This window comes from Tachypleus tridentatus, unplaced genomic scaffold (genome assembly GCF_004210375.1).
Source record: "Tachypleus tridentatus isolate NWPU-2018 unplaced genomic scaffold, ASM421037v1 Hic_cluster_2, whole genome shotgun sequence".
Classification (NCBI taxonomy): domain Eukaryota; kingdom Metazoa; phylum Arthropoda; class Merostomata; order Xiphosura; family Limulidae; genus Tachypleus; species Tachypleus tridentatus.
The window spans coordinates 38,790,296-38,806,638 of NW_027467782.1; the positions used below are offsets into that span (position 1 = coordinate 38,790,296).

A 16,343-nucleotide genomic window follows, 5' to 3' on the forward strand; every position below is an offset into this window, starting at 1 on the left:
TTGACAGTGCTTAGGTTTGGAAGAGCTTTTTTCTTTTAAGGTTGTATTTACTGCTCACAAGGTTCTATCACTTTTGGGGATATGGCATTATTGTTAGCAGCTCGAGATGGTGATTCCTCCTTTTCTTCCATTTTCCATCTTTCCCCTTGACTTTATCCGTGTAGGCTTCTGTGCTCAGTGAGAGCTCTTTGTTGACATACTGCTTCCTACCAGGATAAGTTTTCTTTATCCTCTGGCAATCCTCCTCTGTTCATGATCTTTTACCTACTTTTTTTGCCAGTTAGGTCCATCTTTTGTTTCAGTTGGTCTATTTCTCCTGGAATTTGTTCTGGGTATACTCCTATCAGATCTGACAATTTCACTTTTCCCTTGCTTGCCTTTGTCATCCATTCTAAGTCTTCCATTATATTGCAGTTTCCTCTTTGTTTGGGGTTTTATCTTCCACCTGTAGCCATTCTTCACAATTCTGTGTGACTGACTGTTAAGTTTCTATTTATACTTTCCTTTTTCTTTTCACAGGTCTTCTTTTCATTCATCATTATTTTGATCCTGTTCTGTGGTCAGACACCAGGATTTTTTTAAACTTTAAATCCACACTGTACTTCCATGATGTGTTCAATTTATCTTCCATGGCTTCACACATTCACCATTGAGATGGGGTGTTCCACAAAATCACATATAGGTTCATGATTTTCATGATATTTTGTGTTTCATAACCAAGCCCATCCCAGACTGTATCACCCTTGGACTGAATGGGAAAACAGAAGGGGTTTGTTGTCCATCCCAATCATTCCTAGAATTAATAACTCAGTATGGTTTGATTTTTCAAAATAAGATTTTGTGGTTATGTGGTGATACTGCTTTGGATTTCACCACCACATTGTCACCTTCCTTGCTTCAAGTGGAGTATGGGCATCCTTACAACTCCAGTTCCAAATTGCTGAGGTGGTTGACCCTGAAGGCACCCAGCTGAATGAGTTACTCACAATAACCAATCAATTACAGAATAGGGTGGTGGTATTTTATGGGTGTAGATGATGTGATATTCTTCTCTTTATGATAACCATTGACAACAGAATGAGACATCAAGATGTAATTCATCCCTTTTATTGGAAACTGTCATCCTACTCTCAACTAAATGTTGTTACACTATAAGAAGGTTTTGAATTTAGAGTGAACTCATTTACTTAAGTTCTCACACATATTTCAAGTTAACTATCTTCCTAACTCAATTTCCTCCATCTTGGCTGTGGGTCACAGCAATGATTTGTGAAATTGTTCTGGTTCTGTCATTGGCTATCTCTTGTTTCTTGTTTTCTCATCTTAATATTAGGGGTATGATATTGTCTATGGATGGTCCTGGCCCATTTCACAGTTATGAGAGTTGATTACATGCAACAGACATTCTGTTGATACCAATTCAATAGCTCAGATCTAATCCTAGTGTCATACCCAGGAATTAGAGTGGGTTTCAATTCCCCATTTCATGGGATTGAGGTAAAGAGGGTATGCTCTTTATTCTACACTCACATGGATGTTGGTATCCCATGGGCATGTTTTGAAAGTAGTTGATTTACTATGTGTAGTCCATTGCATCCAAGCTGCTGTACACCTAGGGGTGTATCTTTTGTTTACCTGCCTTTCCTATTTTGAGATTGAGTTACAGTATTGGTTATGACCACTTTCTTGCCACATTCTCTCTCACTCTGATGTACTCCTCTCATTTTTTTCCCTTATATTTCACACGTTCCATAATCGGATGAAGAGTATCCCTGGCTCAGAAATGGTCCACTTCCCCTTTCTATGATCTCAAGATCTGATTCTTTCATTTCCAAGATATCCTTCAGATAATTTTAAAATATTCTTTTGTCATATCCTCACACTGGTCCCTCCTTGTTATCAATGTAAGATTCTAGCTAATATTGTGAGAGTAGATAATTACCATATCAGAAGTCTTAATTTTCCCTATACTGAAAATGTATTTTCAATGTACTTGCCATCTCTCACAAGATTAACTGTTCTTATTTAGTGTTGCCCTTTGTATGTGAACTTTTTCTTCATGCATATTACAAGTCTTCCACTCCCCTTGAATTGGGATTTGTTTATCAAGGAAATCATCATCCATTATCCTCTCATATTCCTTTTAATACTTTAGGTCTTTTACAGTAAACACAGTCACATGATACCTTATATCTTTCACATTAAACACAGTCACACATAATACCTTATATCTTTCACAGTAAACACAGTCACACACGATACCTTATATCTTTCACGGTAAGCACAGTCACACGTGATACCTTATATCTTTCACAGTAAGCACAGTCACACGTGATACTTTATATCTTTCACATTAAACACAGTCACACGTGATACCTTATATCTTTCACAGTAAACAAGGTTGCACATAATACCTTATATCTTTCACAGTGAACACAGTCACAACGTGATACTTTATATCTTTCTTCTATATCTTTCACACTAAACACAGTCTTGCATAATACCTTATATCTTTCACAGTGAACAGTCTCACATAATACCTTATATCTTTCACAGTAAACACAGTCACACGTTATACCTTATATCTTTCACATTAAACACAGTCACACATAATACCTTATATCTTTCACAGTAAGCACAGTCACACGTGATACCTTATATCTTTCACAGTAAACATAGTCACGTATGATACTGTAGGCCTTTCACAGTAAACATATGGTATTGTGTGTATTTATTGTTATTTTTATTTCTCCACTTCCTAACGTTTTTCTTTCTTTCTGGAACTGAAGTTTTTCATGCTGTGTTTATGACTGTTTTCTTATGTAAAGTACACATTTTTCTTTTTTTGTAGGACTGTGCATCTTATGCACTGCAGGAAACCTTACAGATATATACTTGTCAAAGTGGAGAGTTGTCACAAATTGTGAGACCAAGTGGTAGTCTTTGGAACAGGTTTTCAGAAGAGGTTCAAGAAATTTTGGTACCTTTGCAGCACTCTAGGTATGTATTTTATTTTTTATTATAATGAAATTTAGACAGTAATTTTCAGTTATTTTCTTTCTTATCAATTTTTTTCTAACATTGTTCATTGTGTTATGTTTTTCTTTTATCTTTACTGTGTTATAAAACATTACAATTCAACAGTATTTTAGCATAGTTTAAACATTAAAACTCAATTTTTTTTAATATTTCACATAAACTGAAAAGTTATTTGAATATTGAAGTTGTTCTGCTTTTAATAAAAGTTAAAAAAAAAGTTCATCAGGTTTTCTGTTATTATTTGATAGGTACATTATGTCTAGTAACAAGAGGACTTCCTTTCCATGCCCAATATATGGGAGCAAACTAGGAAGCACTTTTAAAGATTGGGCCTGTAATTGGGCATCTTGTCTTCTCCAGAAGGTAAGAAGCACTTTTCTGTGATAAAAGAAATGAGATAATTAGGTTGCTAATCAATATTATTGTTATAGGTGATTATTATATTAATTAAAACCATGACAAAATTTGAACTAGAGATCAGACTGTGTAGATAAAAGTATTACTGAAACAGAGGCACCTCACAGTTCAGCTAAACATATCTGTTCACACAGTTCTTGTAAGTCTGAGTTTCATTTCCTTTTCTAATTCAGGAGAATGTTAATTTCAACTATTAAGTAACGTGCACACAGTTCTGCGACATTTGTCACAGTTTTAGCCCATTAGGAGCACATTATTGAAACTTACTCTACAAATATGTTTAGAACATAAAGGTGGTATACACTTTTAGAATTTCTTTTGGGGGGTAGACTACTGTAGTATCAAAGACAAGTACTAGATTATAATCACCACATTACACTTAAAATTCTCTCATTTTGTCTTTGTATATGTTAATTTTCTGTTTTAATGGAAAGAAAAGAAATAATGCAGAATAGTTTTTATAAAACTGCTTTTTGAGAACAGATTATGCCATAGAGAAAAACAACCAAAATCATTTCAATTTAAAACTAACTTTTCCATGCTCATTAGCATGTTTTTAAATGCCCTTAGTTTTATAAAATTTATATAGTTTTGTGTATTTAATTTCTCAGATAAAGCGAGAGAATACAGCTAGAGTTTTTCAGTCATGCTTCATGATTGACAAAACGATGTGAAGACAACAGTTTTTCTTCTTCCTCACATCATGGTTAATGTTTTACAAGATGCAAGCAATGAAGAAAAGGAAGATGTTTGTTTTAAGAAATAATATAAAGTATAGAAGTAAATGTACATAATTCTTTATATGACATTTTCTTTTTTCAGAAGTAAAGAATGTAATACAACTGATAGGCTGTGAGATTTTAAAGACAGAGCTTAGCATTGATAGCCATTTGACAGACTTCTGCATCTTCTCTTATCAGATTGGCCAATCATTAATTTTGTTTAGATCTGGTAATAAAATGTTTTAAGGGGTAAGAAAGCAGGGAACAGAAAGAAAATACCAGTACCAGTACATCTGCTTTGATGTTTACAGTAAATAGAAAAGATTCTGAATTGGTTAATTATCCATCAGTCAGCCAAAGGTATTCTGACTTTTGGAACATTTTACTTAACTTTAGTCTTTCAGTCGTTTTTCAGGATGTGAATTCTATTGTGAGAAACTATTTTCAAAATAATATTAAAAGTACTTCCTTTTATCAAAAAATTTTCTTTCTTTCTTATTGTTGATTACAAATCCTAGTTCCATCTTACATATCTAGTCAATTTCAACTTGATTGAAAGTAACATTATTTCTTTTGACAGTTTATTTTGCCAGTTACAACTGTCACTGCCAGAAACAAAGATAAAACTGTCAAAAATGTATGAGTGACCTATGGTCAGATCTTTGAAATTGAGATCAACGTTACTTTTGTCAGTCTAATTAACAATATTTTTGCTAAGAGTATTCTTGGACAGCATGAATTTATATCTAATAATGTTTTTTTTAATAGATATTAAATTATTTATGTGTATCTTATGAGTGCTATAAACTTAACAGTAACATTCAAGAAGAAATAGTTTGAATTATTAGAATAATTTGTTTTTATTTACCGTACATGTTTACTTAGCTTATGTGCACTGAAGTCTTGTCATAGCTTTCAACAAATATAATGTAATATGAAAAACATGAATGTTAAAATAAACTATAATCCACTTTTGCATGTTACACCAAATGTTATAGCATTAAAAATACCAGTTGAACAGTGATTTTGATTTATATAATTATATAAGACAACATTGTTTGTTTTTTGAATGCTGTGCAGTGTAAGACTACAGTGTTACTGCAATAGTAAATGATGCACAGGCAGATGAGTTTGAAAAAACTGCATCTAGGTTGAGTCAGGTGTCTAAAGCTCTGTTTGGTTGGTTAAACTTGCTCTTAGACTGTGTCAAATGTCTGTAGTTTTTACTTTGGCACTGTAAGTATACAGACTGCTAAAATAGAGACTATACGAGGATAGCTTGTATTTCACACACCTACTAAGGTGCATTATGCTCACATATAGCAGGAAATGACTTGCTTCTTATTGTGCCAAGAACATACCAAGTGGACCAACAATATAAGAATAGTAATTTTACAAGTGAGCTATGTCTCACCCTGCTACCACATAACAGCTATGTGCTTATTTGATGAGTATCTGAGAGTCAGGTTAAATACCATATTCATATGGAGACATTGTACATATGATGGTGATTCAAGTTGGTGTCGACAGTAATGAACATTGGTAGACTTTGTTTTACGATCTTCTGATTGGACTACTAATGCCTTAAATTCTATTATCCTGTGTTCTGTCACATAATGAATTATGATTTTCATTCTAACTGTGTAGAAGTAATCAGTACATCGTCTTCAAAAGAGGGGATTGAGTGAAGTGTGTCACCAGTCTTCATATCCATTGTTCATGCATGAGATACTCTTGTGAGCTTCATCACATCCTATGAAATAATTCAGAATACTGAAAATGCCCTGAAGGTATTTGTTTTAATGGAGTGATTACTGATGCCTTAGAACTTAATGAACATTCTGATTTCGAGTATACAGCATCAGTGCTGTACTGCCTTTGTTGTTCATGGTGGTTGTCTTACATATTAAGATGAAATCCTCAGAATTGTGGAGGTGTAAAGATGACTGATTTATACCAAAGTGAACTGAAAATGTGAGCTGAATAATGTGTTCACAGCAGTTTTTGCGTTATCATAGATGTTATAAATTACAAGAATCTATGAAATATTTTGCTGCATATTTTAGTAGTAGAATTTTTAAAAGCAAAATGGAATGCAAAATAATTTTTTTAACATTGATAATCAAGGTAGATTTTAATCTCACTAAAATTTAGAATTAATATGTGTTATTATAAAAAGAAAAGCAAAACTTTTTATGTATTTGGGTCTATAGATCTACAGAGAGATTATGGCTGTTCTAAGCCATGTTGACCAAGCTGAACAGAGCAAATTGAAGTTTCATGAGAAGACTGACCTTTGCCACTTGAGTGCCCAGACTGTGTTTTCAATATTGGATTGTTTAACGGTTTGGTGTCATCAGTATTTTGTGATGTTGAGATCTAGTAACCAGAATAACTCCAAGCCTGCAAATAAAGGAAAGGTAGTTGGAATACTCATTAATTAATCATGAGCTTAAGTTACTGGTATTTTATATTCTTTTTCTTTGAGAAATTAAAGACTGTAAATATTATAAAACAATTAAAATGCCTGTTCTAGTCATTGATTAACAGCCTTGATTATGTTTTTACAACATAAAAATGTCACTTTGCTAGGAAATAAGTAATGATTTATTAGGGTAATAATTTCAAAATTTGAAGCAGGGTTACCAGAATATTTTCTCATGTAAAATAATTGAATTTACTACAAGACTTTCATCTGTAGAAGCTAGTGGTGGTAATAACTTTTGGGTAACAAATTTTCTACAGTGTTCTTTAAGAAAAAATTAATTTCATTATTAGTCTAGCCTGTATTTCTAAAACTGTTGTGTTGCCTTTTAGATTCCTTTAGGTAGAGGAGAAGGTTTGTCCACTTAGTTGTTGTTACTTTCTCATTGTGTAAAGCATCATTCTTTGGCTACAGGTTGAGATCCAGTCATATATATTTATATACACACACAAAACATTGTGGTCCAATAACCCTAACCACTAACATGAGATACAGGTTTCATGACTGCCTAAATCCAACCTTGTCTACCTGGTTGAGGCTAACCTATACGAATGAATACTCGTATTCTGTTCCACCTTGGATATAAAAATTAAGTTTCAGGTGAAGAGCATATCTGTTCTGGAGGTAGTTCAGTTCTCCCACTCTTGTACTATTCTTTTCTTGGTATACTCCTGTTCTATGAAGACACTTTCTGTATGGATCATGCCTGCACCAGCCCCTCCACCTTCTTAACATGGGATTCTAGTGTCAGTAGATGGTATATTTCGAAAGTTAACTGAACATGTATTTTCGATAATACTTACCTTCACTGACACTCTCCTGTTCTACCTTCCCACTAAAACCAAATGTATTTCTCAGAAAAAGTGACTGTGTTGTCAGGATGAGATGGTTATATACAGTACCTAGTTAGAAGGCACATTAAAGTTTGTGGAGCAGTTTGCTAGTTAGAACTTGTCTAAGGTATTTAAGTTGGGTATAAAAGACTGAAGTTAGTATTTTCAGTGCTTAGATGGGCAAAATATGGAATCCTTAGAGATCATGAAATAGCTGTAATGTCTGCATAGGTAAGTATTATTGGAAGTGCATTTTTAGTTTAAGAAAGCATTAGTTTCCATTTTTGATACATTACCATCTAAACCCTGAGTTTGACTTATAGTTTAATAAAGAGCAATTGAATATTTTAAATGGTAGTGTGTACACAAACCTATGTATGTCACTTAGGTCTTTAACATTCAAGAGATGTACAAGCAAGTCATCATGTTCTTTCAAGAGCTGTAGTTTGTGACAGGACCTTTTCATCCATGTAGCAAGTGTATAGTTATACTGTGACCTAATCTGGTGCATTATATTCAGTACTGTGTGGTCTAACTTTCATGCAGTATTAAGGACTTAACAATGTTTAATCCTTTTACAATGGGTCATGGATCAAAGGCCATCTTGTTGTGTTTGTTGACTTGCATTCAAGATTGTATTGAACAAATATTTTATGAATTTATGTCAGTAAGTTTGGAATCAAATTGTAGATTATAATTTTACTATTTAATGTTATGTATGAGTTAATTTCTTAGTTTAAAAATAAGTATTAAAAGAACATAAATATTGATTTTAGTGAGTCACATGTTATGTTTAATGCTGCACAGTTTAAAATTAGATGTTTGTGGTGTCAAAATACTAAGTTCACAGTTTCATACAAATTAGGAACTCAGATTACTAACTTTGACAAGCTAGAATATAAAATAAAAAGGTATGAGGTCTTTAACACAGTGGGCTCTATTCAACTCTTTCCAATTTTGAAACAGTCCATTATATACTCTTACTACAGTATATGACATGTGAAAACCAATCAGTAGCTTAAGATGTTCCTAAAGTGGTTTTTAGCTATTTTAATCTTTGAAAAAGCTAGTGTTCTTTCAATCTAAGTTTTCAAGGAGTTGTGTCTGCTCATAGTTTCATATATTTTAAAATTGATATAAATCTAGTTACTAAGTGGAATTCTATGGTATCAGTGTAGTTACTTATGATTTTTTGGTTATTCAACTGTATGTATAAAACCTAAAAAAAAATTGTTTGATATCCTCCACTTCTGAAATTTCAAAAGGCTCAGCAACTTATGTCCAGCAACAACCAAGTACAGAGATCGTAGAGAGAAGAGATAATTGTTTGCGTTTCCCATTTTTTTTCTATATTTTAAGAAAAGTTTAATAATTTATTTCTAAATAGTCATAATGTATATACATATATATAATGTATAATAATTTAAATGTGTCTGTATATTACAAAATACTAGTCCACTAAAACACAGCTAAGACAGAAAAGACTAAAGGTCAGTTTTATGTTACTGGATATGTAATATGAGAGCACCAGATCAATGCAAGTTGCACAATGCTAGCTAGGCATGACTGGAAGGTCAGTAACATAATAAATATATATGTAACATATAGCATTATGAGACTTAGTCTACTTAAACTAAACATTTGTATTTTCATGTTACAATATGTCATCATCATAGCACTAAAAAAATAAAATTATTTATTTCCTAATTTTTTAATGATAGTTACAAAGCTAGTTAAGTGACAGACCCCACACCTGGAGTGTAGAAAATAACATAATGTATAAAGTTTCGCTGAAATCAAACATCTGAAATATATTTAGGAAGTTTTAGAGATTATGCAAATAATATTTGAGATTTTTTGGGATGAAGAACAGTTTTTTAACTCATAACATGAAATCACTTTGCACTCATACTAGTAATGAAACAGACTCAATTTTCACAAACAGATCTTTTATAAAAATAGTTCATGAAACATCTGATTTTTGGATAAAAAATACTTAAATCTGTACTAATGTCTACCAGATTTTGTGAAGGTACATGTGCTGTATCAAAAGTTATAGTACAAATACTTAATGTGTGCAAATGTGTAGATGAACTTGTATATTATACTGAGTCTGTAGCAAAAGGGCTAAATGACTGCTAGTTATCATAATTTTTTCCTGATCTGTCTCTAGCAAAAGCTATCCTTCATATATAAAATGAAGTAGCATGTATAAACTCTCTGTTACACCTTATTCATTGATATTTGTATGTAACTTCTAAAAATATGTAACCTGTAAACTTTAGAACTACATTGATAATGAAGAGAAATTTGTCTTTGTATGTGGCTTATGTACTTGTATTGTATATTGTGTCTTCAACTTGATTCACGGATGAAAACTTTGACTGCATTTGACAGAAACAAGATATGTCAGCAGTCTCATTTGAAACAACTGATAAGCTGACAATTTTGCAGATTTTGGTTTAAAGTGGAGAAACTATAGAATGATGTGTTGGAGCTTTCATCCTGAAAGGAAGCAAATGTGATGATTGTTATGGTATAAATAAAACCAGAATTTACAAAATATTCGATTTCTCAAAACAAGCAAAGTAAGTTGCAGTTTAATAATAAAATGACCTTGTGGAAACCACCAAAATGTGTTGCCAACTTGCCCTTGAAAGTAGAAATTCAGCTAAGAAATGATGGCAGAGTTTCAATGTTGAATTCATTTGCAATTTTTCAGTTTCTGTGCCACATCTCCTTTAGCTCTATATATATATCAACATACTCCATGAAATGCTTCAGTTCATTGTAGAGTCAAATTATTGCAACATCAGTATTTTGGGATTCATCTTTAGTGGTTTTTTATTGTTTTTCTGATAAGCTTCAAAGATCTGAAGTTGTTTACATGTACAATCTGTACTATTATAGTTCATTCAAACTTTGCTGCTTTCAACATCTGTTTTGTAACTGATATCAACTTCTGTTTAGAACTTTATTGTTAAAATAATAGATAAAATTCCAAATTATTGTGCTGTGACCAATTTTCTTTTGACTTGATGGATGCTGTTAAGATTTTGTTATTGACAAATAAAAACCCATAATTACACATTTTTGCAAGGTGACCTGTTTTTCTTGGACCTGACAGAAATTTTTGTGATTCTATTCTTTACATAATAAGACATGGTTTGTAATTATTGGTGACCTAATGGAGGTCTTATGGGTTTTGTTCTTGACAGAATAAAAACGATTCTTAGTTGTTGAGATGTAATCTGCTACTAGGACCTCAAGATGGCTGTTTTGGTTCTGTTGTTAACAGAATAGAATTATTCTCAGTTATTGAGATGTGACCCATTACTAAGACCTCATGATGACTGTTGTGGTTTTGTATATTCATAAGCTCATGCATAGAATGAATACACCAACTTTCCTTAATCTATAATAAATGTTTTACATGTAAAGACAATGTATTTTTCGTTTTTTGTGATTTGCTTTTGCTAATGCATGAATTGACAAAGTTGTTATTTCTCTTGTGGACCCACATAATGATCCCAACTATAAGTCTGTTTATGACTTCCTGAAGAGTTGGCTTTCTTGCAGGTAAATAATTTTGAAATGATATCTCTTGTAATTTTGTATAATAAAATATTAATACTACTAAGATTACATCACATGCCAGAATATTCTGTTTGATTTCAAATGACAAAATAATAGTTTAAGGAAAACAATAGATATTGGTAATTTTGCATTGAAACAGATTTTAAGTGTGAATCTGCAGTGTGTGTTATGTGAAGTTGCAATATTCATGAGATGAATAGAAACCAAACTGTGTAAAGTTTAATACTTACAATCTTTCAATGAGCTAATTGTATAATAAAATTCTGGGCTTGTACCTCAAACTCAGATTTGTGCTATAACTTTTGCTACTGTCAGACTTACATCTTCTGTAGTACAACTTTACATGCACATATACATAAAATTATAGCTCTCAAAGAATATTTTCAGAGTACTCATGTTAAAATGTTTTTATTTTTTATTGTCTACACCTTTTCTCCTGATAATTTGGTTATTTGGTTCATATCAACAAAATTTCCCATTATTTCAATGGTACTGTCACAGGGCAGACTCAGTGTACCTTATTTCTGATCCTGTGCCTCTCCTTACCTGTTAATGAACTTCAGAATCACTCTTTATAAGAATAAGGAATCTAAGAATATTCAGTATTCAAATGAAAAAAATGTTTTTATATATATATAGGATGAATGCATTGTTTTTTACTACTACTTTTTCAGTTGTGATCAGTATGCATATATTTTTTTGTCTTAGAAACTGTACATTCTCCTTGATGAACCAGATGGAGTGGCAGGAGAAGCAGCATCTCGCCAAGAAGACCTCACACTTCATGATTTGATTCTAGGTCATGAAGCAACTGGTATGTAAAAGTAAATATTTCTTTATGTATGTAACTGTTAACCCTTTCCAGATGGGTCATGGGTCAAAGGCCACATCATTGCACTTGTCAACTTACATTCAAAATTTTATTGAACTACTATTTTATAACTTTATCTTCTTAAGTTTGGTATCAAACTGTATGTTAATATTTAAATTTTCATATTATACGTTATTTAAAAAAGACACCTAAACATCGATTTTTGTGTGTCATGATGTGTTTAATATATGTGTTTTTATCTGATTTTTGAGTTATATGTGAACTTTTAAATTTGGTTATTTGTTAGTAATTCAAATTAGCATATACTAAGGTAATTAGAGAACTGATTTTGTGGTCTTTATTTACTGAGTACTAACTTAAACATAATTAAATTTTATCCTGTGTGTAGTATTATCTACTAATTGATTTGTTCCCAGTTGGTACAGCAGTAAGTTTATAGATTTACAATGCTAAAATCAGGGGTTCAATTCCCCTCGGTAGACTCAGCAGATAGCCAGATGTGGCTTTGCTATAAGAAAACATACACACACACACACTAATTGATTTTTGTTGTTTTTTATAAACTGGTAAGTCTATAACCTAGTTATTTTTGGTGAATTTCTGTTTTCTCAATCACTATGATTTTCTTTTACACAGATATACTATCCATTTATTTTATTAATTCAAGCTATGCTATTTTTATTAATCTATTCTATTGCATTGTATCCAACATAAACTTTATACAATTATACACTTGTGCTTTTAATGTTTTAAAAAGTTGTCCAAAGATGATGAGAAGTCTTCATGACAACACTGGTATTACTGATGATGATCTTTTTGCTTCCAGCATCTCTCTTCATCCTCAGATAACTTAACGCTGGGTGTACAAGCTAAAGAGGCATATTGAAAACTTCTTAAACAGCTTACCTGTTTGCTGTGGATGGACATACTTTGTCAGCATTCAAAACTCTAGTAAAGTGTAAAAGCAAAATGGGGTACAGTTGATTTCAGATCTTGATAATGCCAATAGAAAGAAATAATTAATTAACATTATTGTTGAAGCCATTCAAGTTGCGGTACTCTTATGCAATGCTTAGTTGTGGTAGTTACACATGAAAACTGGCTCTAAAAAATAAACAAACTGATTTTTGCTAAAGCAGTGAAGCAATGTTTTACAGTTTATTTCTGTTGTTGCCTTACAGAACATTGGGAGCTTTGGCGATGTAGGTACAAGTAATCTAAAGAGGATTATTGGTGATGGACTTAAAGATGATGGAAATGTTTTAATTCCATCAAAGAAATATGCTTACATGCTAATTTTAGCTACAGCTTATGAAGTCTCTTTTGACAAATCCTGTTTTTTTAAATATTGCCTTTTGAATTAAGAACTTAAAACTTGTATACTGTTATAATATGCATTATTAGCTGAGCTGTTTATGCTATTCTAATTGTTATAACAAATTAATTAAATTTTGATTGTGAGACACTAAGATCTTGTGTCATGCCAAGTAAGTAATACTTTTGGCGATCTGTTTATCTTTTTCAGAACAAGCATCATAGTGTGAGGATTGACATTTGCTCAGTAGGTAATACCCTCTTCTCTAACTCATTTTCCATCGCATCAAGAGTTATGTGACTTTAGTCTTAAAGACAAAAAAGCAGAAGACTTTCAAAACGTTGTCCTCTACACTTGTGTCTCCACAACAGGCAGTAGCTATCAATTCTACAAAGTTTCATCAAGATCAAATTGCTGAATTTCAAATTCTGTTATCATGTTTGATAGGTCAACTACAAGATGCATTTTCCTGTTATGAAAGAGCTGTAAAAGTTAAACCAGACACAATTAGTCACCATCAGGGTCTTCTTCGATGCTTGATGGGTTTAGATCAGTCAAACACAGCACTTACCTATGCTACTGGTCTTGTAAATGAGAGGTTTGTGTTTGTTTGTTTTATGCACACTTTTAAGTTATTTTCATCCAACAGGAAACAGAGTTGCTTTCTTAAACATGGGTATTTCTTCTTTTTATAATTTGTCTAGCTTTACACCTGACAGGAAATAAGATTTATTTGTTAATTATATTTATTTTCTTATATTCATAATGCTTTGTACTAGCACTAACTCTATATAAACTTCGACATTTTCTGGTGAAAAATGTGAAAGTTTAGATAAATTTTTTTGTTGCATTATTTTTATAGACCAGAATGGTCAAATGAGATAAATCCATTTCATGTAGAATCAGCATGGAAGTTAGCAGACTGGGACGGCCTTTCTGAGTTCCTAAAATCGGTAAGTACGATAAGATCAAAAGTATTTTCAAATTTTAAATTAATGTAGTGACTAGGATGATTTGTTAGCTACATTCATTGGCACAACTGTTTGAGCATAAATGTCTTCTTTATTTATACTTCTGTGCATAAATGTCTTTATTTATACTTCTGTACATAAATGTCTTCTTTATTCATACTTCTGCACATAAATGTCTTCTTTATTCATACTTCTGCACATAAATGTCTTCTTTATTCATACTTCTGCACATAAATGTCTTCTTTATTCATACTTCTGCACATAAATGTCTTCTTTATTCATACTTCTGCACATAAATGTCTTCTTTATTCATACTTCTGCACATAAATGTCTTTATTCATACTTCTGCACATAAATGTCTTCTTTATTCATACTTCTGCACATAAATGTCTTCTTTATTCATACTTCTGCACATAAATGTCTTCTTTATTCATACTTTTGTACATAAATGTCTTCTTTATTCATACTTTTGTACATAAATGTCTTCTTTATTCATACTTTTGTAAATGTCTTCGTTATTCATACTTCTGTACATAAATGTCTTCTTTATTCATAGTTCTGTACTAGTTTAATTGTTCTTCTGATACAGAAGAGCATCGTAAGTCCTCATTTATCTAAAGAAACTGTCCCAAGAGACATCAGTTTGATTTGTTAAAACAGTGAGTGTTTATTTATCTCTTATTATGGAAAAAAAAATTAAAAAACTATTGTGCCTGCAACATGTATAATAAAATTGCATCATGATAAAATAAACTATAATTTGTACAATTTACAGAAATGAATAAAACATTGTTTTACAAGTAGTATGATTAAAGTTTGTCATTTTTATATTCAAACTTTTATTGATTAAAGTTTCAATTAATAATGTTTTATACAACACATTGAAAAACTCATTACTGCCACTTCACTGGAAATTCGTGGTTTCACTGAAAGTCTTTTCACTAGAGATGTAGTACTGTAATATAAATAACAGTGAATCTTGTTTTTTTTTTTATTAGAAATTTGTTTAGAATAGCACTTGCTAATAATACCAGGAGGTTCAATGACCCTTCTTGTAGAGCTGGCTGTCTGGCAGCAAGTAGAGGAGGAATCCTTTACTTACTTTACCAATCGACTTCTGTTTATTTACTGTCCTGTTGACAAGCTCGTGTTTTAGTTTTACTGCTGTATCATACAGTTTCCTTTCTTCTGAATGTTGTGAGGAATACTTTCTATGGTTGTCACTTTTGCCATATTAATGCACGTGGAGCCATATTCTTTCATTAGAATTGAGTGGATATGGCAGAGCTTGTTAACTGTCTCATTTACTTTTACCCCTATGTGGTATGGCACACAGTGACAGAGGATGGTCTTACTATACAGTTTCTTTATTTCTGTCATCCATATGGGAAAATACTGAATTACTGATATGATACCTTTCCTATACTAACATAATTGCTTTCCTAGAGTTGCGCTACACTCTCTTTGTATAAATTTTGCTTATCACTAGCCTTGAGACTTCTGTCCAGATTCGTATTTCCATGCAAGTAAGTATGCAACAACCCTCCAACAGTAAGAGAGTAACACACTTTTCTAGCACAGCTGACTTCCTCCATTCTGAAGTATACAATCATCATTTCATGACTGGGCAGTTTATAAGCATTGGGTTTGTCTGTTGGCAGATGTGACAGCTTTTGTACAGCAAGTGGTGGACAAGTTCATGAAGCCTCTGCCTTTCTTTTGTACATGACATATCTCCAGTTATGTTTCTTGTTTGAGATGGAAGGAATTTTGTCAGTTTTTTTATTATTACCTGCATCCTAATCATGTACCAATGCTGGCTTGAAACTACCTAAACCTTTTTTATTCTTTTGTACAATTTAGTTTCCTCAAGTTTGTTTCATTCACCTTATTTCTGTAGAAATCTCCAATCTTACATTGGTGTTTTGGTGCATGCTCTTTTACTTATCTTTTCAACAGTTGTGTGTTTATCTTCTTCAGCATTATCCTTTCATATTTGGTTGATTTGTTGCTACCATTTGTTAGGAGCATAATGCCCTTGTTACTTAAGTCCTTTAACCCCACCCTATTTTGTTCTCATATGTTTTCATCTGCCTGTGTAGTTTTACTAAAATATTGTAAAGTGTTTCATT

General features: G+C 32.1%; 1 protein-coding gene across 15 annotated transcripts in view; it reads left to right on the forward strand.

Annotated features, from left to right (window-relative positions):
* The window catches only part of LOC143242439 (serine/threonine-protein kinase atr-like), a 92,027-nt gene that overhangs the window by 46,852 nt on the left and 28,832 nt on the right, over window positions 1–16,343 (forward strand). For 10 of the 15 annotated variants that reach the window (XM_076485824.1, XM_076485825.1, XM_076485826.1 and 7 more), the window contains 6 exons: window positions 2,852–3,000; window positions 3,288–3,402; window positions 6,392–6,598; window positions 11,802–11,907; window positions 13,688–13,838; window positions 14,103–14,193. In XM_076485824.1, the coding sequence (XP_076341939.1) occupies window positions 2,852–3,000; window positions 3,288–3,402; window positions 6,392–6,598; window positions 11,802–11,907; window positions 13,688–13,838; window positions 14,103–14,193 (819 nt within the window). The remainder of the gene's footprint in view (window positions 1–2,851; window positions 3,001–3,287; window positions 3,403–6,391; window positions 6,599–11,801; window positions 11,908–13,687; window positions 13,839–14,102; window positions 14,194–16,343) is intronic. The other 5 variants (XM_076485836.1, XM_076485838.1, XM_076485837.1 and 2 more) reach the window with 2 other exon arrangements.